The sequence below is a fragment of the Xyrauchen texanus genome, chromosome 20 (genome assembly GCF_025860055.1).
Source record: "Xyrauchen texanus isolate HMW12.3.18 chromosome 20, RBS_HiC_50CHRs, whole genome shotgun sequence".
Classification (NCBI taxonomy): domain Eukaryota; kingdom Metazoa; phylum Chordata; class Actinopteri; order Cypriniformes; family Catostomidae; genus Xyrauchen; species Xyrauchen texanus.
This window is the reverse complement of record NC_068295.1, coordinates 12,087,985-12,112,978: the sequence shown is the minus strand read 5'-3', so window position 1 is coordinate 12,112,978 and position 24,994 is coordinate 12,087,985. Positions and strand designations below refer to the sequence as shown.

Sequence of the window (24,994 nt, the reverse complement as noted above, 5' to 3'; positions counted from 1 at the left end):
TTTATTTTGTGTTGTCTCTTCAGGGATGATGTTTTGCAGAGTCTGTCTATTGTTCATCATTGTCTTTTGGGAGCAGGCAGCCTTCTGCCCTCACTGCATGGAGAACCAGTGCCGGATCTGTGAGTCTCTCTCACACACAAAAAATGCTACAATTAAAAATTAACTTTAGATTTTGCATCCCATGTGTGCCAAAAGTATGTTTTGTGCTCTTAAAATTGTAGTTCATCCAAAAATCCTGACCTAATTTACATTGTAGGTTGTTCCAAACCCATAATACATTCATCTATGTTAGAAATGTTAGCCTAAGTCACCATTCACTTTTATTGTTTGGAAAAAATATGGATGCATTGAAGGTAAATGTAATTAACATTTTGCCTAATATCTCCTTTCATGTTCCTTGGAAGATAATCATATGTGTTTGGAACAACATGAGGGGGAGTAAATGATGACAGAATTTTCATTTTTGGTTGAACGATCCCTTTAAACATTTGCGTTTTATTTTTTCATTTGTTTTGATTATAACATTGTAATGTTTCTCATATAGGATCAACAGTATGATTCAGCTGTATGAGACTAAGGTGTACACCGGAGTAGACTATGGTAGGAGAACCTCTTCTCGTTTTGAAACTCTGCACTGGAGATGTTGTATTGATTGATGATTAATCAATGGTCCATAATTATTTATTCTTTTGCAGACCTGTCTAGACAGAACTACAGAGAAGACATCTGTAAGGCGATTAGACCCCTTCTGCGTAAGAACTCACTTAAACCTTGAAAATTTTACAAACTCCAATCCTCTTCTTAGATGAGTGCTAAAACTTATATTAAAATCTTTTGTAATTCTAACTGTAGGTTTAATACAGCAGTTAGTATTTTTTAAGAAAGAAAGATTATGAAATAAATCTGACTGCTTAGTGTTTTTTTGATCAACCTTTTAACATTTAATTGGGGCATTTTTAAATAAAAAGGATGACATGCATCCAAACGTTTCTGTAGACTGTCTTTCAGGATATACACCAATCAGCCACAACATTAAAACCACCTTCCTAATATTGTGTAGGTCCCCCAGCGCCAACCCGCATCTCAGAATAGCATTCAGAGATACTATTCTTCTCACCACAATTGTACAGGGCAGTTATCTGAGATACCGTAGACTTCGTCATTTCGAACCAATCATGCCATTGTCCAAATCACTGAGATCGCATTTTGTCCCCATTGTGAAGGTTGATGTGAACATTAACAGAAGCTCCTAACCCGTATCTGCATGATTTTATGCACTGCGCTGCTACCAAACAATTGGTTGATTAGATCATTGCATGTATAATTAGGTGTACATGTGTTCTTAATAAAGTACTCAATGAGTGTACAGTATGTACAAGGTAGAGTATAAGATTCTCTTGAACTTGTTTTAATTTTGTCTCAACAGACCACACACTGGAACATTCAGAAGATGACACCAAATCCCTTTTCTCTATTATTACGGTAAACAGCATTTATGTCAGGTTTTCTCCAGCAAATATCAAGCTGACTTTTGTGTGAACGTGTACACTTGTCACTGTTTTCTCTCCATAGATTATCAATGACCTCCTCCACTTTAAAGGCACACACAAACATGAATTTAATTCTCGCTGGAAAAGTTTCAGCCTGGTCAAAAAGTCCATGGAGAATAAGGTGAGGTTGCTCAAGGAAAACACGTTTACTTTCTGTGTTCTAATCATTGACATTTACCATGTAGTTGACTCTTTTTCTTGCTCTCTTTCCAGCTTCATGGCAGTAAACGGCACATTAGAACTCTGCTAATAGACAGAGTCATGCTGCAACATGAGGTAACTGTTTATATTGACGTCTGGATCACATTTCACCCCCAAATTAAAATGTATATTTTTAAAAATTGTAGGAAGTAATTATATACCTTGAATTTTTTAAGCAAATGTAAATAAAAAATAATTACAGTAATTATTTTTACAGTTGTGAGAATAATGGGAAGTACAACAGCCAGACACATAATAAATAATGCAAATCTTGGTGGTCCTAAAATAGACTGTAAATTATTTTTTTAATTTGATATTTGGGGTGAAGTGTGACCTGAGGTTCACCATTTTATATGATGTAAAATATTTTTGGACACCTTTTCATATAAGAGTGTCTCTCACCGTCACATTCTAAGAACATTCCAAAGTGTTGTCAGGCTCTTAGTTGTTTTTGATTATGTGATTTCAGTTGTTAATGGATGTTATGTGCATGTTTCAGCTAAGAAATTTGACCATGGAGGGGTGTAATTACATGAGAATTCACCAGGACCTGATGAATGATCTGCTTAAACTGTCTACCAGCAGGTACAGTCAGGTATGATGAGGTCATAAACACACACAGACACGTGTATAAATATATATATAGACACTAATGGCTTTATTCACCAAATTGGCATTCAACTGATCACAATGTATAGTCAGGATATTAATAACATTTCTTTTTGTTTTTCTGTTTGATAAGTGGCTTTTTCTTTGCAATTCTTCCCATAAGGCATGCACCCCTGAGTCTTCTCTTTACTGTTACAGACAATGTTAAGCTTCATTTAATGAACCAAATAAATTTTCAGCTGTGTTTGATATAATGGCAAGTACTTTGCTAGTACCAAATTAGCAATTTAACATGATTACTCAAGGATAAGGGGTTGGAGTGATGGCTGCTGGAAATGGGGCCTGTCTAAATTTGATCAAAAATGAGTGATGAGTTTCAAATAGTGATGGTGCTGTTTTTTTACATCAGTAATGTCCTGACTATATTTTGTGATCAGTTGCCACTTTGGTGAATTAAAGTACCAATTTCCCTCCGAAACAGCAAAATGTGTACATTATTCCAAACTTTTGGCCACCTGTGTGTGTGTGTGTGTGTGTGTGTATATATATATATATATATATATATATATTTAAGCAATATCACACGAACAAGAATGCGATATGGCACTACATCAGAACTGCTGTGATTCGGCCGTAGTCCGAGTGCCGTAGGTAATTACAGCAGTGCTGATGTAGGGCCCATATAGCAGTGTGTGATATTGCTTATATACAACAGTTCAATGAACAAGTACATTTTTTAAAATTAGGGAAAACTGAGTATGGTCATAAAAAACGCATTTGTGCATGGAACTACTTTATTATGCGACCGATCAGAATCTGCCATTGCTGGTTCAAAACAAATGATGCGTCCAAGCCTCCGTTAGTAATTCAAAATGTTCACTTCAGAAATAGTATCATGGCTGGTGCTGTTTCTAACAAGTTATTGGATAAACAAGGATAGACACGTGCGTGTGTGTGAGAGAGAGAGAGAGAGATGGGAGCGTGTGCGATCACCTGTTGCCACACCCAATCAGAGATGCTTACAGCTTTTTCTCAGTGGAATATAGACGTCAAAGTGTGGTATTCCTCTCTATTTCGGGGTAGCTGGTACGCCAATGTCATTCACTATAGAAACAACGATGTCCTCTGCCATTTTAAACAGTATCCAATGTGGAAACTCACAGAGTGCTGTTCTATGTAAACAATGACAGATTCGCTTTAGGTCACCAACTGACCTAGGTCATTACACACAAAAATTGTCTTTTGCCACCACCTGCTGGCTAACATATGTAATTTCAAAAATATAGACAGTAACTCCTAACACATATGCACTACACTTACACTTTAGTTTAGAACAGCACGACAACAAGCGGAGTGATACACACAGTGAAGCATCTGAGTGCTGATGCTGTCACAACATCACTGCTCATGGAACGTCTCTCGTCCAATCAGATTCGAGGACCGGAAATAACTGTGGTGTGTTTTTATATATATATATATATATATATATATATATATATATATATATATATATATATATATACACACAGTGCATCTGGAAAGTATTCACAGCGCTTTACTTTTTCCACATTTTGTTATGTTACAGCCTTATTCCAAAATAGATTAAATTCATTATTTTCCTCAAAATTCTACAAACAATACCCCGTAATGACAACGTGAAAGAAGTTTGTTTGAAATCTTTGCAAATTTATTACAAATAAAAAATGAAAAAAAATCACATGTACATAAGTATTCACAGCCTTTGCCATGACACTCAAAATTGAGCTTGGGTGCATCCTGTTTCCACTGATCATCCTTGAGATGTTTCTATAACTTGATTGGACTCCACCTGTGGTAAATTCAGTTGATTGGACATGATTTGGAAAGGCACACACCTGTCTATATTAAGGTCCCACAGTTAACAGTGCATGTCAGAGCACAAACCGAGCCATGAAGTCCAAGGAATTGTCTGTAGACCTCCGAGACAGGATTGTATCGAGGCACAGATCTGGGGAAGGGTACAGAACAATGTCTGCAGCATTGAAGGTCCCAATGAGCACAGTGGCCTCCATCATCCGTAAATGGAAAACATTTGGAACCACTAGGACTTCCTAGAGCTGGCCGTCCGGCCAAACTGAGTGATCGGGGGTGAAGGGCCTTAGTTGGGGAGGTGACCAAGAACTCGATGGTCACTCTGACAGAGCTCCAGCGTTTCTCTGTGGAGAGAGGAGAACCTTCCAGAAGAACAACCATCTCTGCAGCACTCCACCAATCAGGCCTGTATGGTAGAGTGGCCAGATGGAAGCCACTCAGTAAAAGGCACATGACAGCTCGCCTGGAGTTTGGCAAAAGGCACCTGAAGGATTCTCAGACCATGAGAAACAAAAGATTTAACGTTTTGGCTTGAATACAAGCACCATGTCTGGAGGAAACCAGGCACCGTTCATCACCTGGCGAATTTAATCCCTACAGTGAAGCATGGTGGTGGCAACTTCATGCTCTGGAGATGTTTTTCAGTGGCAGGAACTGGGAGACTAGTCAGGATCGAGAGAAAGATGAATGCAGCAATGACAATCCTTGAGAGACATCCTTGATGAAAACCTGCTCCAGAGTGCTGAGTGAAGGTTCATCTTCCAACCGGACAACGACCCTAAGCACACAGCCAAGGTAACAAAGGAGTGGCTACGGGACAACTCTGTGAATGTCCTTGAGTGGCCCAGCCAGAGCCCAGTCTTGAACCCGACTGAACATCTCTGGAGAGATCTGAAAATGGCAGTGCACCGACACTCCCCGTCCAACCTGATGGAGCTTGAGAGGTCCTGCAAAGAAGAATTGGAGATACTGCCCAAAAATAGGTGTTCAAGCTTGTAGCATTATACTCAAAAAGACTTGAGGCTGTAATTGGTGCCAAAGGTGCTTCAACAAAGTATTGAGCAAAGGCTGTGAATACTTATGTACATGTGATTATTTTTTTTATTGTATTTATTTATTTATTTTCATTTTTTTTAAGATTTCAAACAAACTTCTTACATGTTGTGATTATGGGGTATTGTTTGTAGAATTTTGAGGAAAATAATGCATTTGATCCATTTTGGAATAAGGCTGTAACATAACAAAATGTGGAAAAAGTGAAGTGCTGTGAATACTTTCCGGATGCACTGTATATTAGAATCAGAATTGACTTTATTGCCAAGTAAGTTTTCACTTACAAGGAATTTGCATATTACCCAACAACAAAATTATAAGGTAATTAATAAAGAGTATCTTTCTAACCTCAGGTGAGGAGTAGAGCTCAGAATGTGCTGTTTACTGCTTTGGGAACCTACAACTTCTGCTGCAGAGACATAATACCAGCTGTGCTGGAGTATCTGGACCCACACCGCACTGATGTCACCCATCAGCAATTCAAAGTTAGTATCACATACCGTTTACAATGAATACTTACCAAAGAAAAGACAATTCTGCTTTTATGACACAAAACCTCTGTTAAACATCAAATGGGAACACATTTTGTCTATCTTTTTTTTTCTTTTTTTCTGTTCCCACCTCTTTATTTCCTATAAACTATCTTATTCCCCCCTTTTCACCTTCTCCCCACTTCCTCACTTTTTTTCAGGGTGCCTTGTACTGTTTGTTGGGGAACCACTCTGGGATTTCTCTTCCTAACTTGCAGTACTGGGATTGCATATCTGTGACATGGCCTGCCATTGTGCATTCTGGCATGAGCCCCTCCATGTCTCTAGAGAAACCATCAGTAGTCCGGCTCTTCGATGACCTGGCTGACAAAATCCACCGCCAATACGAGACCATCAGCATTGACTTTTCTGTAAGTTCAGAAAATAAAATTCACCTACAGTAAGCAAAGGAGGAATTTTAAAGCAAAAGAATTTAAGAATATCAAAACATTATGACCGATCAAACTTCATGGTCTCTCTGCATAAACTGAAATACGAGAGAGGATTTTTACAGTGAAAGATTACACACTTGAGCTTTTGCACACAAAATTATGAGCAAAGGCTGTTTTAATTAACATTTCCCATAAAAGGAAATAGACTGTTACAATAAACAGAAGTTGAAGTATTTTTCTTTACATTGATCTTTGTATTGTTTCCAGATCCCAGAAAGTTGTGTAGAGGTTGCTCTTGAACTAAATAAATCTAATAACCCAGAACCGACCCCTCGTGCGGCCTCTGGACAGGAGGAATTGGAGGGAATTCAAAGACAGCAACAGAAGAATAAAGACTCTGTGCAGTGAGTAAACACACAAAAACATGCATGCAACTATGCTCTACATGTTCATATCAAGGTAGACAGTCAATATACAGAAATAGACTTTTTTTCGGGGGGTTTTATATCCTGAAAGGAAATATGAGAAGCTAGTGGCGGATCTTTTGGACTGCCTCTACGAGAGAAACATTCCCTGGAAGTTTGAGCAGATAGCTATCGGCTTCCTCTCTCTGATGCTGAGAGGTGATCACCCCCTGCCATCCTCTGCTGTCCTGTTTTTCGTCCAGAGCCTCATTCACGACTCACTCTTAGTTCGCAATGTATGTCTTTGCATGTGTATCTCTATGTGTCTGTGTATATGGGTCAAGCCTACATTTGGTCCGCAGAAGGATAGTAAATCAGCCAACACTGGTTTCTTCAAACAAATTAATAAAGTGATAGAAAAGTATTATTTGTGTGTGGAACATTATCTTATTGTATAATGTATGTAAGTTTGATCAATGCACCTACTGAACATGAAGCAAAAAAATATCAGAGATCATGGTGTAAAAATCAGTTCGAATTTGACCAGTCAACACTCCCTATGAGGAAAGCAGCTTAATAATGCAACTACATAATGTCTTAATAAAAATCTAAAAATGAAAAAAGTTTTTGTGAGGGTTAGGTTTAGGGGTAGTGGATCGAATATATAATTATCTTACTATAAAAACAGTAGTAGTCAATGTCCATCCATGGTGGAAAACATTACATGTTTGTTTGTGTTTATACATATTGTCAAAATTATACTTACAAACTAAAGAGCAAGGAAAACTACAATTACATTTAATTCTGTTGTGTGCTGTTTATTTCCCAGGTTGCGATATCAGCAGTGAGTTCAATTCTGAAGCAGCTTAAGATACCTCACAAGAAAGTGGCAGTGAATCCATATGACATTTCTGAGCTCAAAAGCTCCCTACAGTTACGTGAGTACCCCAAAAACAAGAAAGAAAGAAAACAATTGTACATAATCTCACTAGTTGGACGGACTATTGCATGGCAGTTCAGTGCTGTAAATATTGTCTCCTATTGTTTATAAGGTAATGATGTTGGTCTAAGATGTTTGATGGCTGGAGACAGGCCTGATAACCAGTGGCTGCAGTATGACAGCAGCAGATTGCCGTGCTCCCAGCAGGACTGGGATGAATGCTGCTTTATCGAGAAAACCCACTGGGGTTATTCCACATGGCCACGGTACACGCATATACAATTTATATATTGAATTAGGACTAAAGCTGTTCTCAAGGCAAAGAATGGTCATATGTATAGTGTCAAGAGCATTATACATTATGCATTTACATATGAGACTAATCATAGAATTGCTTACTAAACTTGTCTGTGCAAAACTCAAATAACATACATTTTTGTACAGAAGAATTCATATAAGCTCTTTAATAGGCAGAGAAGCTTCACATTTTTGCATTTTAAAACCTTTGGTGCTCAGATGCCGTTTAACCCTTTAAGCTCTGGGAGTATTTTTAAAGATTTCCTGTTTCAGTGGCATACCCCAAATTAAAAAAACAAGGAGGGTCAAGTGTTTGGTATCATTGTAAAGAAAACGTTTCACATTTTTTAATTATATTAATTATGAGAGACTCAGCCTAAGCAAATGCTTAAAAAAATTAATTTCTGATTTGTTTTGTTCCAATGATGTCAACTTTAACTGAGTAAAGAAAAATGGTTGATACGACAACGCAACCAAAATTTGTAGCATTACAAAAAAAATTTATCTTAGTGTCCAAAAACATCTCCAAGTGTCCAGTTGCCTCTTCAAGCTAATAAAACATAATAATTAATTATACATGCAAACACAACAATGACGAAAGGTTTACATAGCATGCAGACATGATTTTAGAGATTTCACAGAATAGGTTTAATTCTGTGCCATCTGAGCCGTCTAGTCTGTGTCATGCACTTGGCGCCATCTCCTGGTGGTCATATGTAACAGTCACCAATCACATGTCTTTGTCCAAATATGGATGATTTTAGCACCGATTTGAACCCAGTCAGATTGTTTTAGCATTCCATGATGCTACATAGTTTCCGTTGATGTCATCTGATCCAGGAATGCTAACGTGCTTTCTGCACATATGCACATTGTGCATTCGTTTGAAAAGATAATCGATGGCGCTAAGTAATTATGTTATATTTAATTGTTTATTTTCCGTGAATTTATAAGTAGAAATGTGGCATATGAGCAACAGTAAAACAAATATTCTGGTTGTATTCTACTCTTTGAGGGCTTTCCAACAACATATGACACATGGCTATTTGATGACATTGATGTTTTTACAGATTACAATAATATGTACAGTGCAAATTCTGTAGTAAATTATCAAAATGGAACACTTCTGATTTGTCTGCATATTTCAAAGCACTTGTTCAGTTTTGGTCATAATGTGCTTTGTGAAGTATAACTTTTAAGCTTTCAAACTATACCTATTTTGCATTGGTCAAGACTAGTTTTTAATATTTTGACAAACAAATTTCTCACGTGCCCATGGCATCTTTTCTTAAATAGTTTCAAAAAACACTAAAAGTTTTCCAAATCAAATGGAATCTGAGCTGCTTTGGATACATATTGCATCAACCAGTTTGATCATTGGATTCTAAAAACTCTTTGTATGTCATGATTTGTTGAGGGGTTTTCTCTCTCTTTAGGAAGCTGATGCTCTATGCTCCTCCTGAGGAACAGCCCAAACAGGGCAAAACAAGAGAAGAGATGAATGAAGTAAGCAAATATTCAAACCTACCAACATCTACATCCAACAAAAACTCAATAGGCACTCTGATCTCTTTGACCAGTCAGATTTTTTTTCTCATCATAATTTCAGCTTTTAATTTTAGGTTGGCTTTTCACCTTATGTTTTAGGTTTGTTTATGCCTGTTTTCTGTGTTGTAGAGTGAACAGATCATATACGATCATTTCTTAGACCAGTTGTTTATAGATCAGCTCATCCAGTATTTATCTCTGGAGGACAGGAAGGGGAAAGATAAATTCAGCGCACGACGATTTTGCCTCTTTAAGGTAAGAGTTTTTAAAGACACAGAGCTAAACTATAATTTTTTAAACCCAATGACAGTAATGAATTGTAGACTGTATTCCAAGTTTATAAGGCAAGTCTTTAGCCCTGTTCACACTTACTCAAATGCCAGATTTTCTCTGAAAAATGTTTGGTTGCCTTATACCTGATAAATGCTTTTAGGAACTTATAATACAGTATTTTCATCTCTAATAATATCTTTTTGTTATAAAAGGGTATTTTTCGTCACTTTGATGATGCATTCCTCCCACTGCTGAAGCCTCATATGGAGCGTCTGGTTACAGATTGCCATGATAGCACCCAGTGCTGTGTGGCTGAGATCATCTCTGGTCTAATCAGGGGCTCCAAACACTGGAGCTACAGCAAGGTACACATGCACATAAACCTTATAGATTCTATACATTTAAACACAATTAAAAAGATAGGTAGGGGTCAGCAGTGCCAACATTGTCTTCTGTTTAGTGGTGGTGATACATGCCTGATAAACACTTGAACTTGACTCTGTATGTATGTATGTTTTTGTTACAGGTGGAGAAACTTTGGGCTCTACTCTGTCCACTCCTCCGTACGGCCCTCTCCAAAATTACCGTAGAGACATATTCTGACTGGGGCACTTGCATTGCCACTGCCTGTGTAAGAATACCTCCATCTTCCTCTCTTAAAAACATTCTCCCTTTTTTATCAGGGTTAGGTCTGTTCACCTGCTATCACTGTGTTGAAATCTGAGCCACTGATGCCAAGTACATTCAAAATAATTCATGAAATAAAAATGTAGATAATGAATGCATGTAAAAAATGTCCACTAAATAAACTCAATGAAGAATTGTATTTAATTTATAATAAAATTACTATAATTGATATGCACCAATACTCTAATACATTTTTTACCTACATATATTTTTTGATATTTTTTTTTAATGAATAGGGTGTGCAAAAAACTCACCTTTGGAACCCAGATTAATATTATTTGTTATTAAGTCAATATTATTATTATAATATGATATTGAATTATAATTGTTTTGAGGATTTTTTTTAATACAGTATTTCTTTCATATTTACTTCACCTGGAGCTTTTACTTTGGCACACATTGATAGTGCAGTTCCAAACTCTATTTGACAGTTTACAGTGTTCCTCCTTACAAATCTGTCACTTTCTGTCTGTGATACCTTGTTGCCTTTTTAGATTTTTATAATATCTTTAAACTGGTTCAAATTTTCAGAATTGCGTGAATGTGTTAACCTGCAGCACTTTGCCTCCACAATGCATGTAAACAGCTCAGAGACGGCTGAAATCAGCGTAACCTTGCATGAACACAAAATAACACGTCACCAGACATCCGGGGACACACGCAATTGCGTGGTGGTTAACACCACTACTGTGTCTGTGACTGTCATAGTACAGAATGACTAAGATGATTTTTTTATTTAAATAGATTTAGAAAAAACTATCAGCCGATTTATGTGTTATCTGCATTTCCCACCTCCTTAGTTATTGGTATTGGCAAGTTCCATAATCGGTCGACCTCTACCTGAAACAACTTAAAAATAACTGCACATGTTACAGCTATTAACTGTTGATATCATCTGTTGTTACTATCATCTGTATCTACTACCAACTGATGAAATCTTGCCACTCTTACTTGTGGGTCAACAGACAATGAGAACTCCAAATGTATCTGTTGGTTGTGATTGTGTGCACTAACTCATACGTAAATTAGGCTAATGACTGAAAATATGTGAAAATATTGCCCAAAAAACAGGAGAGCCGAGACCCACGAAAGCTACACTGGCTGTTTGAGATGTTAATGGAATCACCGGTCACTGGAGAAGGAGGCTCCTTTGTGGACACCTGGTATGACATCACGGTCACTACACACCACACTTCAAAATGTCTTTAAAGAATAATGAACAATTTTTGTGTTGAAGTTGAATGTCATGCATGAATATGCATAAACATTTTCCAAATTCCAAAAATGGGTACAATGTACCCCTCTCTCTCTCTCTCTCTCTCTCTCTCTCTCTCTCTCTCTCTCTCCAGTCGTCTGTATGTTCTGCAGGGAGGACTTGCTCAGCAGGAGTGGAGAGTCCCAGAGCTGCTTCACAGGTTACTGCAGTGCCTGGAGCCCAAACTTACTCAGGTCTACAAAAATGTACGGGAACGCATCGGAAGGTATGTGCTTAAACATGCATATGCACTCTAAATTCCATTTGTACATAAACGTAACAACAAAGCAGCCTGAAGTCTTTCCCCTCTGATTTCTCAGTATGCTCACCTACATCTTCATGATCGATGTGAATCTGCCTCACACTCGGCCCACCACGTCCCCGCGCATCGGAGAGTTCACAGAGCGTGTGCTGGCCAGACTCAAGCCATTAACGGAGGGAGAGGAAGAGATTCAGAACCATGTGATTGAAGAGAATATTGAGGGAGACCAAGATGAGAGGACACAGGCCATCAAATTACTAAAAACAGGTATGTTTTATCGTATCTTTATGTGCATGTAAGCTTGTTTGAGAAAATGCAAGAATGTGTGCATAAGTTTATGTTTTCCAGATCTATGTGGTTTCATTGAGACTGAAAAGTTTCCAGTTTACAACAGAGTTACAACAGTGATTTTTTTGTGTTTTAGTGTTAAAGTGGCTAATAATCAGTGCTGGACGCTCCTTCTCTTCTGCTGTCCCAGAACAGCTGCGCCTCCTTCCTCTCCTCTTTAAAGTGAGCGCCATTTTTGTTTGTATCTTCCTCAATTGCATGAAAAAATGTTTTTAAAGGGATAGTTCACCCAAAAACGAAAATTCTTATTATTTACCCTTATGCCATCTTAGATGTGTTTGACTATTTCTTCTGCTGATCACAAATGAAGATTTTTAGAAGAATATCTCAGCTCTGTAGGTCCATACAATGCAAGTGAATGGTGGCCAGAATTTTGAAGCTCCAAAAAGGAGATAAAGTCAGCATAAAAGTGTAGGATTCCAGTGGTTTAATCAATGTCATCTTAAGCGATCCAGTTGGTTTTGGGTGAGAACAAACACAATACACTCTACATCTTGCATTGCAATCTCTAGGCATGATCATGATTTCAAGCCCAATTACACTTCCTAGTGCTTGTCGCATGCGCAGGGTGCTAGATGGCACAATAGGAAGTTTAATCGACCCCAGGTGGTGCTCGTTCATAGACTGCAGAGACCGAGTTGGAGCATAGACCTGAAGAATTGAGTTGAAGAAGGAGGGTGTGGTTCCATTGGCTGAGTGAAATAGGGTTGTGTACAGAGAATTGCAGTAGTCCAGTATTGAAATTACCAGAGCTTGGACCAGGAGCTGTGCAGCATATTCAGACATTAATGGTCTGATTTTCCTGATTTTGTAAAGCATGAATATGCAAGACCGGGCAGTTGATGAAATGTGTGCAGTGAAATTAAGCTGGTCATCTACCACAATTCCCAGGTTCCGGGCTGTTCTGATTAGTGTTAGTGTAGTTGAACCAAGATGAAAAGTGAAGTTTTGGTTGGGTTGGCTGGGATCCCAAGGAGTTCTGTCTTGGCAAGGTTGAGCTTAAGGTGTCGTTCCTTCATCCAGGCTGAAATGCCCGAGAGGCAGGCAGAGATACGAGCTGAGACAGTAGAGATATTCTTCTAAAAATCTTTGATTGTGTCCAGCAGATGAAAGAAAGTCATACACATCTGGGATGGCATGAGGATGAGTAAATATTGAATTTTCATTTTTGGGTGAACTAACCCATTAAAGACTGAAAATGTAATAATTTACTTACCCTTATGTTGTTCCAAACCTGTTTGACTTTTGTTTTTTGTGAAAACAAAAGCCAGAATGCGACTGAAAGCCTCAGTCACCATTCACTTTCATTGAATCTTTTCTCCATAAAATGATAGTGAATAGTTACAGCTGTCAGTCCCTAACTTTCTACGTAACATCTCCCTTTGTGTTCCGTGGATTAAACAAAGTCATACGAGTTTGGAACAACAAATGGTACATTTACATCTACAGTGCATCCGGATAGTATTCACAGCGCTTCACTTTTTCCACATTTTGTTATGTTACAGCCTTATTACAAAATGGATTAAATTCATTTTATTCCTCAATATTCTACAAACCTCTACCTCATAATGGCAACGTGAAAGAGGTTTGTTTGAAATCTTTGCAAAAAATAAAAAATGAAAAAATCACATGTACATAAGTATTCACAGCCTTTACCATGGCACTCAAAATTGAGCTTGGGTGCATCCTGTTTCCACTGATCATCCTTGAGATGTTTCTACAACTTGATTGGACTCCACCTGTGGTAAATTCAGTTGATTGGACATGATTTGTCCAACAGTGCATGTCAGAGCACAAACCAAGCCATGAAGTCCAAGGAATTGTCTGTAGACCTGCGAGACAGGATTGTATCGAGGTACAGATCTGGGGAAGGGTACAGAAACATTTCTGCAGCATTGAAGGTCCCAATGAGAACAGTGGCCTCCATCATCCGTAAATGGAAGTTGTTTGGAACCACCAGGACTCTTCCTAGAGCTGGCCGCACAGCCAAACTGAGCAATCGGAGGAGAAGGGCCTTAGTTAGGGAGGTGACCAAGAACCCTATGGTCACTCTGACAGAGCTCCAGCATTTCTCTGTGGAGAGAGGAGAACCTTCCAGAAGAACAACCAGGTGGAAGCCAATACTCAGTAAAAGGCACATGACAGCCCGCCTGGAGTTTGCCAAAAGGCACCTGAAGGACTCTCAGACCATGAGAAACAAAATTCTCTGGTCTGATGAAACAAAGATTGAACTCTTTGGCCTGAATGCAAGCATCATGTCTGGAGGAAACCAGGCACCGCTCATTACCTGGCGAATACAATCCCTACAGTGAAGCATTGTGGTTGCAGCATCATGTTGTGAGGATGTTTTTCAGTGGCAGGAACTGGGAGACTAGTCAGGATCGAGGGAAAGATGAATGCAGCAATGTACAGAGACATCCTTGATGAAAACCTGCTCCAGAGCGCTCTGGACCTCAGACTTTGGGCGAAGGTTCATCTTCCAACCGGACAACGACCCTAAGCACACAGCCAATATAACAAAGGTGTGGCTACGGGACAACTCTGTGAATGTCCTTGAGTGGCCCAGCCAGAGCCCAGTCTTGAACCCGACTGAACATCTCTGGAGAGATCTGAAAATGGCTGTGCACCGACGTTCCCCATCCAACCTGATGGAGCTTGAGAGGTCTTGCAAAAAAGGAATGGGAGATACTGCCCAAAAATTGGTGTGCCAAGCTTGTAGCATCATACACAAAAAGACTTGAGGCTGTAATTGGTGCCAAAGGTGCTTCAACAAATTATTGAGCAAAGGCTGTGAATACTTATGTACATATTATTTATTTAGTTTTTTATTTTTAATAAATCTTTAAAGATTTCAAACAAACTTCTTTCATGTTGTCATTATGGGGTATTGTTTGTAGAATTTTGAGGAAAATAATGAATTTAATAAATTTTGGAATAAGGCTGTAACATAACAAAATGTGGAAAAGTGAAGTGCTGTGAATGCTTTCCGGATGCACTGTATATATATATATATATATATATATATATAAATGCCAAAAGAATTTTCATTTTGGGGGAACTATACTTTCAAGCCTCTCTCTCCCTCTGTCTATCTAGATTGCTCCTGTAGAGAATGACGACAGTTATGATGAGATGAAGATGGACGCTAAGACCTGTCTGTCTCTCATGTCTCAGGGACTGCTGTACTCTGAACAGATCCCACAAGTCCTCAGTGCACTGGAAGAGGTGACTGTACAGTTCTCACAAACACACGTACTAACATTGGCATCGTTTATAACATCTGTTCTAACATACGTCTCTGGTGATCTGATCACAAATGAACAGCTTGTTAGAGCCACACTGCTAAATGCTACACTTCACAAATGAGTCATGTCTCTCACCTATAAAGATGGTGTAATGTTTGATCTGACCAGGAGATGGTGCTGTGTTTTAACAGATCTCAAGGAGCAGCTCATGGCACGCACGTTACACAGTTCTCACCTACCTGCAGATTATGGTGTTCTACAATCTCTTCACTTTCCTCAGTGATGCCAAGGCTATCAGTGACGTAAGAGCGCTGGTGCTACGCCTGCTGGAGGACGAACAACTGGAGGTGTGTGCATACACCTACATACACACTTAAACATACAGGTTTGTTTCAATGCATTCTGAGAATGTTGACCTCTATTGTTTTTAAATTAAGCAAATTATATTTTTCAAAATCAACACCCAAGGCATTATTTGTGCCATTTATGAACCTTTTTTCCCTCCCGAGTGTTGAAAAACAAATGTACAGACACGCACACATTGATACACAACCAGAACCATTTTTTGCACAAGGGGCTGTTTACACAGGGTGCATTTAAAAACTCTTAGTCTTAAAGCTGTAGTATGTAATTTCCTCAACACTAGTGCCACCGAATGGAGTTTCAAAACAGCATTTCTGAATACGCCCCCCCTCCTGCCCTCAGGTCAAACAAAGAGATAGTCTTGCCCCAACTCGTGCCATTTGTAATGTTGGTGGGCAGGGTATAAACTCGCTCAAAAACTTTTTTAAGAAAATTAACCTCTCAGTTTCTTACTTCAGCTGTCTCTGCATATAAAGCTGGGATAGGAGGAAGTATTTGAACACAGAAAAATTTACATACTTCAGCTTTAAAAATGTGGGACTCATGCCATTGTTATACAATAATGCTAGACTGATATATCCGCTGATATTTGGCCATTTTGTGATAATCGGCATTGGCTGATAACCATGTTCACTTTGCTGATTAACATAAGTGTTTTCAACCCTATGTGACTCTTTCAAGTTTTTTTTTATTTATTTTTTTCAAGTGAATAGTGTTTTTATATTGTATAAAATAAGTGTTCGTTTCAATAAAAAATTATGTACATCTGATTTTCTGTTGTTAAATTGTATTATGTATATTAGCATTTCTATCTGTCATCGATATTGATATCCGTATCGGCATCGGACATTGAAAAACCTTTATCGGTGGATCACCAGTGATCATTTACATACAATCTACAAGCAAATTCTTTCTGTTTGTGTTGCCTATTCACACTTAAATTTACACATATTCCTTACAGACAATGCAAAGCTCAGACACACTGCTTGTGCTTATTTCTGTACTCTAGACAAATCTACGCAATTGTCCTTGAGCTCGGAGTCTGATCCTACTGATTTCATTTCTAGAATATGTTCATATTAACACCCATTCACGCTTGACCCCAGTGAATTAAGCCTGATCACTGTTAAGTATCATATACCTGATCAAATCCTCAAGCAAAGCAGCTGTTTGTGTGTTTATTCAATTCTTTCAGAAGGAAGGTCTAAGCTGAATCGACTACAAATAAGTGTGACCTACTGTTCATGTGTGTTTGAGTGTAATCGCTAAGGTTAAATGTGTCGAAGCACAATTACGTAAGCCACTGTGGTGAAAGAGTTCTTTCTCTCTTTTCAGTGATGTAGCACTCTTGTATTCCTTTCTTCTCTCTTTCTCTTCTTTTCCTTCCATCCCTCTTACTGTTACCATAGCAACTCCCAGGTGCAGCAGTATTCTGTTTCCATGGTGATAGATGTTCAAATTCCAGGGAGGACAGGAAGGGGAGAGATGAGGCTAAAGGGAGAGTAGAATAGGGTTGCAAGTGGAAGAAAACCACTTTTAATCATATAGCCTATTAAAGGTGGAGTACGTCATTTTAATCCAATACACTATTTGTCAAATTCCATGAATATCTCTTCACTGTCCAATAACTGTCCGTAATGTGTGTGCGCTGAAAAAAAATCTGGTGTTTGTACACAGCCCTAGCTATGTAAATGAGAAAATAAACAAAGTGGATTGGACCGATCCACACAACACTATTTCACGTGCATGAATTTTGGGGGGGGGGGGGGAGCTTCTTCTGGGGTGCCAATCCTTAAACATTAAAATATTCACTGTTTCAAGTGAATATAATATGATATAATTTCAAGTATAAGCACAAGACGTAAATATATGTGTATTAACATGATAACATTGCTTATTAACCTTTTCCATTTACAGTTGTATACAATTTTACAACTTCCTTGACATGACGACGTAATGTTGTAAACCCTAAAACCCTACAAAATAAAAGTTTTAATTTGCAGCTCAAATAATAAATTAATTAGAAGAATTAATGTAAGTGCTTTTATAAAATTATAAACTTAATATTTCTGCCTTTTTTTAAACCCTACAAAAATTGGCCCCATTCACTTCCATTGTGTCACACTGACCTCAAATTTTGCTGCTTATTTGTTTCTTTTTTTATGAAAAGGAGAGGTGTTTCAAAATGTTTTTTGTGATAATCAACATAAATACTGTCAGTTGTGCTTACATTGTATTAAACCTGGAATATTCCAATTATTATATATTTTGGGTAATTTTATTGTGCTTTCAGCTACTAATAAGAGTGTAGTTTTCAGCTCTGTATAATACATTTGACCATGTTAACATGCCGGTACATTCAACAGAATTCTGCAGACCAACTATGCAGAATTGTATTTTACAGAATTGCATTAATGCTGAGTCAGCTTGCTAAATTTGCTTATGCTCTCTTTTCAGCATGACTGGGGTCCTAATCTGGAACACTGTGTTGTGTTCTGTGATACAGATTGCATTGTTCTTCTATTTGACAAATTTCCTTGGCTTCTTTTCTTCAATCCCATCTGTACTTTATTTTAAGAAAATTCCCCACCCTTTGAATAACTGTCTGAATATTGGGCCTCAATGTTTAAGCCTGAATTGTACACATTAGTTTTTTTTGTCTTTCCTTATTTCTCTCTTTCTCTGTATTTTAGGTTCGGGAGATGGCCGCCACCACTCTAAGTGGATTCCTGCAGTGTAATTTTCTTAGTATTGATGTACCCATGCAGGCCCACTTTGAGTCCCTGAGCAAGACCCGTCTGCCCAAGCGCAATAGGAGAGAGCTGGGATCAGTGGTGGACACTATCCCTTCTGCTGGTAACACGTACACTTTTATACAGTGTGTGTGTGTGTGTGTGTGTGTATGTATGTATATATATACTTTTTGTCATTGAGATGAATGGCAATGGTCAAATTTACCTTAAATCACCCCATGTGTATTGTTATATATTATGGAAATAATTCTAGCTGAACCTGTTACTTTACCTGTAGACCTAGTGCGGCGACATGCAGGTGTGTTAGGTCTGAGTGCCTGCATCCTGTCCAGCCCGTATGATGTGCCCACCTGGATGCCCCAGATTCTGATGGACCTGAGTGCCCACCTCAGTGACACACAGCCCATAGAGGTTAGCACTCTCTCATTTACTTGTATGTTCTGCTGATTGCAGTAGTCAGGCGGTCCAGGCTTTGACTTCTTTGAAGGTCAAAGCCAAATGTATTCTTTGCAGTTGCAAGAGGCCAATGTTGAAACATGATATTTGATTGTTTCTGGATGTTCGATATGACTCAAACAGCTGTATTTTTGATGCACTCAAGGAAATGAACAACTGTGGTAGACTAGCAAAACAAAGTGCAATAGTCATAAGATAACTTGAGCTAAACCGAAGGCTGTGTGGTATAGGGGTCAACAAAGGGTAATTTTTTGTTTTGATTTAGAGCATAAAGTAATAGGACCAGACAGTTGCCTTAGATCTGGTCAGCAAAGGTCAGTTACTTATGAAGGATGACTCACAGGTTTTAATGCACCTTAAGGCAACAATTGTGGGAAGAGTTCAAATAGATGTAGAGAAATGGAGTTGTTGACTGTGGGAATGAGGTCAAGAGAAACCATCTTTGTTGCATCCTTGATTCCTTTTCTTTTTTCCTGTCTTATCAGTTTGTATATATTTGCACTTTCTAGATGACTGTGAAGAAAACCCTCTCTGATTTCCGTCGCACTCATCACGATAACTGGCAGGAACACAAACAGAAGTTCACAGATGACCAGCTGCTGGTGCTCACAGATCTGCTGGTGTCCCCTTGTTACTATGCTTAGGTCTGCTATAAATAAACACACATGCTCTGTTCAACAAACTAGTGAACTGCCTTGCTGTCTACTGCCTACATGGGCTCTTTACATACGCAGCAACTCTGTGCACCAAACAAATAGCACTCCTCATGCGAAACGAACAAGGGAAACTTGACTCACTATTGAGTTTAATAGATTTTAATAGATTTGTATATGTGATGCATTTTAAATAGAATTTAAAAATGCATCACATATACAAATTTTTTGAGTTGCGTGAATTACATTTATAATCCAGGCTTCGTTCATAATTTTAGGATACATGCAATGAATTTGGTCAAAACAAGGAATATTATTAGAAGGTAGTAAAATCAGTCATGCCTGCCTTTCGGAACTGCCATTGTGTCAGGATCATGACTACGATTCCTTAAAATGCTGCCAGCCTAGGCAACTCACTAGGTTTTGCTCAGGTGCACACATTCATAAATCTTTCATCTTCAGCCCCTTCTTAAGATCATATCTATTTTCTCTTACAGACTGATGCTACTGTCTGGTGAAGGGGAACTGTTTCTTACATTTGTCTTGATGGAAAGGCAAAGCTTATTTGAGTGCTTGAATCCTGAATTTGTTTGTATGTAATGTATGTGGGGTTTTTTTCACTCCGAATGTCTGGGATCAGACAATGTTACATATCTCAGACTGAATGTTTTTGGAGGACAGAATGTTCATAGTTTATTTTTGACTTTGAAGATAAAACATAAAGGGAAGTCGACACAAATGGGTAAACTAACACAAAGAAACAAATGGTAACATAATCAGAATATCAGTAGCCAATTGTGTCAGTCAGTTGTGATGTGTGAACGTGAAGTGTTGTATCAGTGAGTGTATGGATGCTCAAAATAAACAGCCAAACTGAAGCAGGGAGCTGGCAGACTGCCAAAGCAGCGGCCACCACTAGTGGTAGCACAGTGTTTAAATCGGTCACCGCAACAAGGCTCAGGTGTGCACAAACCATGCCCCAATCACATCAAATGAACCTGCATAGAAGAAAAGAAAACACAGACACAGCACTGACTGGATCGTAACAGGATATACTTAATATTTAAGGGGAATCTATTGCAGGTACCACTGGCCTGCATTATGTAATGTTATTGTACAGTTTGCAGTTTTTGCTTGTGTGTATGTGCAAAAGAGCAAGTGTGTGTGTGCAGAAGAGAATTTCTATTGAATATTATTGAAAGTATGGATTGTTATAGTCCATTTATAATGCAGTATTCTGCACTGATTTGCACAAGTATTATAATACTAGTAGTATACAATTTGAGGGGTAATCTGTTTGAAATCTATACATAATGTTTGTCAATGTTACATGTGTTTTAGCTCTCAGCACAATTAATTGCGAAAATTTTTCCTGAGTACATTTCCTTTTTGAAGTTATGCTCTACTTTTTTCCATGTGTATCTACATACAGTAAATGAGAGAGACGGAGAAAAAGTGAGATGAAGATTTGTATTTCACTTGCCTATAGTTGATCTTTTCAGTCAAAAACATTTGTATTTATTTATTTAAATTTGAACCAGTTGTCAGTTTTTACATTTAGGGTTTGCGCTTTGGTTTCCTGTACTGAGCCAGGTGTTTTCAGGAGATTCTATATGAATGTTTTTAAAGAAACTGTACAGTATACTGTCAAAGACACCTAGAAAAGGCACTTTGCATGTTAGTTTCCAACAGGAGTTACCAAGAGTTACTGTTTACATGTTTGCTCTCCTGCACATTTTTTTCAATAGCTACAGTTACAGATGGAACTTTTAAAATGTTTGACAGAAAACAATAGTTGACGAGTTTGCATAATAAGTGTAATTAACGCTGTCAAAATCATGTTATAAGCCATACAGAATTGAACTTTGGTCAAGTGGCAAAAGTTGCATGCCATAGAGGACACTTGTGTTGGTGTACTCTGAGATGCTAATGTTTGACTGATTCATCAGCAGTTGTTGTTTTTGTCATGATGTTCCTTATATAAATATTTGAAATACAAAAGTAAAGCCAAGAAATGTTTGTAATAAAGTGTGACAAAGCGGCATATATTATTGGTCTGTCTTTTTTATGCTTTTCCTCTATTGTTGCTAATGAACAATTTATATGTTTGGTCTACAACTGGATATCTTTTTACGTGACAGTTACACATCAGGTGAACTGACAGACTCATTTACATTTAGTTTCTCCTTGATGAAACAATACTATTTCCAAAGTGTCTTTATGAAGGAAGAGTCAATAGAATGACTCAAAATCTCTGTTCTTGTTTATTTATTTACAGTAACAAAGATATAGTTATATATTTAGAAAAATCCAAGCCATAATTATTATTATTTTTATTTAATTCTGTATCAATTACAATAAAAAATATTTATAAGATATAATACAAATATAAAACAATTATGTAAAGCATATCATAGTTAAATACAATTAAATAGAAAAACTGTTCACTCCTTTAGTTACCTTAGTGAGCGTCCTGTTCTCACGAGCACGCGCTTGCTGTCTGTTGTCGGGCTTCAATATGATTTCAGTGAGGCGCGCCCGCTCCTCTACTGCGCATTAAATGTACTCGATTTTTCATATTCATCATATCCTCTGATACAGAAGACGACTCTATTTGCAATTAGGATGTTTTTGACGTTCATAAAACTTGGATATTCACACAAATGTGGACAGCACGACGTAAAAATGTCAAACACAGAGAATGCATGGTAAGAAAATCATTTTTCTTCAAATAGAGAGAAGAGAGTGTCAGGGTTATTATAGTTGACGCGATCATTGGTTTTGAGAGAAACAAAACGGATAAAAAAACAACCCTAAAATTATGTGCAAATTGTTGCAGACGCGTATTAATTTATCGATAGATTTGTAAGTAGATGACGGGAGCGCGCGCACAAATGAGATAAGGAACAACAGACATCCCGATGCTGCATGTATATTTAAAGAGACTAGAACCGTGATCTTTTTAATTTGTAATATACTTAAAGCCTCATATTATCTATTACTGATCAGCTCTTCTTCATCCTCTTTGTCCTTGCAGTAGTCCAAAGAGTCTACCGTGAGGCAACCATACCATGGAAATGTCATCTCATTCTTGGGTGACCTAAAGGCGAGCTGGGCAAAGCTCTGAGGCTGTGACCACTTTGCGTCCCCAATGTGTACAATGAACAGCACTGCCTGGCCTTTGGACCTGGCTGAGTTTGTGAAACCTCGGGGCTTCAACAGCTCCCAAAGCCAGTCTGCTTCCACCAGCAGCTGGGCCTTGATCCACACAGCCACCCTTGCCTTGTGCTCCCTTATCTTGGTCCTCATCTTTTGTCTCGGTTCTTATGGCAACCTGGTGGTCTTCTTGTCCTTCTTCGACCCCACGTTCCGCAAGTTCCGCACAAACTTTGACTTCATGATCCTCAACCTATCCTTCTGTGATATGTTCATTTGCTGCATCACTGTGCCCATGTTCGCACTGGTACTCTTTCTGGATGTTGGAGATGCTGGTGGTGGAGTATCCAAGGGCTTCTGCTTTGCCTTCCACCTCACCAGCTCGGGCTTCATCATTATGTCCCTCGAGACAGTGGCTGTGATTGCCCTGCATCGCCTTCGCATGGTCCTGGGTCAGCAGCCCAACCGTACAGCCTCTTTCCCCTGTACTTTGGCCCTTACAGCACTCTTATGGACCACTAGTTTCACGCTGGCAGCATTGGTTACCTTGCGAGCATATCCCAAGAGCTCTGGGCCCTGCCTGCCCCACTTTGGTATTACTGGCAACAAGGCCAAGGTAGTATTATATGTGTACATTGCAGATTTTGCTTTCTGTGTAGGTGTGGTGTCCATCTCATACCTCATGATTGCCCAGGCGTTGCGGAAGAACGCACAGGTACGAAAGTGTCCCATTATCACAGTAGATGCAAGACGCCCACCTGCTCCTCACCCACCGTTCATAGCTGCTGGTTTCGAGGGCATGCAGTGTACAGTCCAGGTGCCCTCGCTTTACCGCAACCAGACGTACAACAAACTCCAGCATGTCCAGACGCACTCCTTCACCAAGAGGACCAACCAGCCCATAGTGCCTGGGGCTGCCACTGGAGCAACCTGCTGCCAGCTGGTTTCCACTGTAAACCTGGCAACAGCCAAGGACTCTAAGGCTGTGGTGACATGCGTGGTGATCGTCATCTCTGTGTTGCTGTGCTGTCTGCCACTGGGCATATCCTTGGTGCAGGATATGGTGTCACCAGAAAGCAGCTTCATTCATTACCAGTTTGAGCTTTGTGGATTCGCCCTCATCTTCCTCAAGTCTGGCATCAACCCGTTTGTGTACTCCCGGAACAGCGCAGGTTTGCGACGCCGTGTGCTCTGCTGCCTCCAGTGGCTGACCCTGGGCTTTCTATGCTGCAAGCACAAGACACGCTTGCATGCAATGGGCAAAGGGAGTCTGGAAGTAAATCGCAACAAGTCCTCGCACCACGAGACCAACTCAGCTTATATGCTCTCACCAAAGCCCCAGAGAAGGCTGGTGGATCAGGCTTGTGGGCCCAGTCACTCCCGGGACAGCATGCCTAGTCCTGTTGCCACAGCTGGACGCAAGCCCCGGCCCCCAAGCACATCTACGCCCATCAACACACGTATAGAGCCGTACTACAGCATCTATAACAGCAGTCCGTCAGTAAGACCTAGTTCCCCCAATTCCCTGCAGCCGGTCAACTCTCAAACCACTGCCTTTGCCAAGAGCTACATTGCTATGCACTACCACACCCACCAAGAGGTGCTGCAGGACTTTGACAGCACTTCGGCTCATCAGATTCCCATCCCATCAGTCTGAGTTGCCTTCTACAGGAGCTTCAGAACATTACACTACTTGCTCAGCATCCAAAAGGGAGCATTTAGTATTTGCTTGTGGTTTGCTACTGTTGTTTTGCTCAAGTGACAAAGCATATAATTAGGAGGTCTAACTCAGACTTTTAAAAGAAGTAACAGTCACTTTCCCCAAAGTGTTATTATTGCTGTTTTCTGGATTCAAGGGTGTTATATTTTTACATTGACACAGCATTTTAATGTAATGGTACTCACTCAGATAATGTATTTGTGGAAACATCAATTTTATATTTTAACTAATTAAATGTGTGCAAGTTCATCTTGCAATTTTCCATTTCTTTATTTTGAAATGAATCATTTAATAATGTACCACTGTTGTTTGCTCTGTCAAGCATCTCTTTTAAGCAAAGGATCAGTTTATTTTTTTAGAGCTGGACTACATATTCTGTGTGAACAACTCATCTAAGGGCTGCTAGCGCCATCTAGGTAAAGTCCCTTCTACTAATAAACACAGGCCT

The 24,994-nt window shown here is 39.0% G+C and overlaps 2 protein-coding genes across 4 annotated transcripts in view; both read left to right on the top strand.

The window, feature by feature from the left end:
- LOC127660676 (proteasome activator complex subunit 4A-like) overlaps window positions 1-21,711 on the top strand; it is a 42,933-nt gene extending 21,222 nt beyond the window's left edge. For all 3 annotated transcript variants that reach the window (XM_052151035.1, XM_052151034.1, XM_052151036.1), the window contains 27 exons: window positions 24-119; window positions 545-600; window positions 696-752; window positions 1,427-1,482; window positions 1,573-1,671; window positions 1,764-1,826; window positions 2,251-2,346; window positions 5,618-5,749; window positions 5,956-6,165; window positions 6,454-6,590; window positions 6,703-6,886; window positions 7,420-7,528; window positions 7,643-7,796; window positions 9,264-9,333; window positions 9,505-9,630; window positions 9,861-10,013; window positions 10,175-10,279; window positions 11,407-11,498; window positions 11,685-11,816; window positions 11,911-12,119; window positions 12,277-12,362; window positions 15,297-15,425; window positions 15,637-15,792; window positions 18,502-18,664; window positions 18,839-18,972; window positions 19,527-19,661; window positions 20,168-21,711. In XM_052151035.1, the coding sequence (XP_052006995.1) occupies window positions 24-119; window positions 545-600; window positions 696-752; window positions 1,427-1,482; window positions 1,573-1,671; window positions 1,764-1,826; window positions 2,251-2,346; window positions 5,618-5,749; window positions 5,956-6,165; window positions 6,454-6,590; window positions 6,703-6,886; window positions 7,420-7,528; window positions 7,643-7,796; window positions 9,264-9,333; window positions 9,505-9,630; window positions 9,861-10,013; window positions 10,175-10,279; window positions 11,407-11,498; window positions 11,685-11,816; window positions 11,911-12,119; window positions 12,277-12,362; window positions 15,297-15,425; window positions 15,637-15,792; window positions 18,502-18,664; window positions 18,839-18,972; window positions 19,527-19,661 (3,139 nt within the window). In that variant the 3' untranslated portion in view covers window positions 20,168-21,711. The remainder of the gene's footprint in view (window positions 1-23; window positions 120-544; window positions 601-695; window positions 753-1,426; window positions 1,483-1,572; window positions 1,672-1,763; window positions 1,827-2,250; window positions 2,347-5,617; window positions 5,750-5,955; window positions 6,166-6,453; window positions 6,591-6,702; window positions 6,887-7,419; window positions 7,529-7,642; window positions 7,797-9,263; window positions 9,334-9,504; window positions 9,631-9,860; window positions 10,014-10,174; window positions 10,280-11,406; window positions 11,499-11,684; window positions 11,817-11,910; window positions 12,120-12,276; window positions 12,363-15,296; window positions 15,426-15,636; window positions 15,793-18,501; window positions 18,665-18,838; window positions 18,973-19,526; window positions 19,662-20,167) is intronic.
- A 486-nt stretch (window positions 21,712-22,197) lies between these two features.
- Window positions 22,198-24,745, top strand: gpr75 (G protein-coupled receptor 75). Its single transcript, XM_052151641.1, has 2 exons — window positions 22,198-22,378; window positions 22,708-24,745. The coding sequence occupies exon 2, from the start codon at window positions 22,822-22,824 to the stop codon at window positions 24,481-24,483; it is 1,662 nt and encodes a 553-aa protein (XP_052007601.1). The 5' UTR covers window positions 22,198-22,378; window positions 22,708-22,821; the 3' UTR covers window positions 24,484-24,745.
- Window positions 24,746-24,994: the final 249 nt, after the last annotated feature.

Excerpts from the sequence above, each read along its gene's own strand:
- gpr75 (XM_052151641.1), top strand. The coding sequence starts at position 22,822 with ATGTGTACAATGAACAGCACTGCCTGGCCTTTGGACCTGGCTGAGTTT.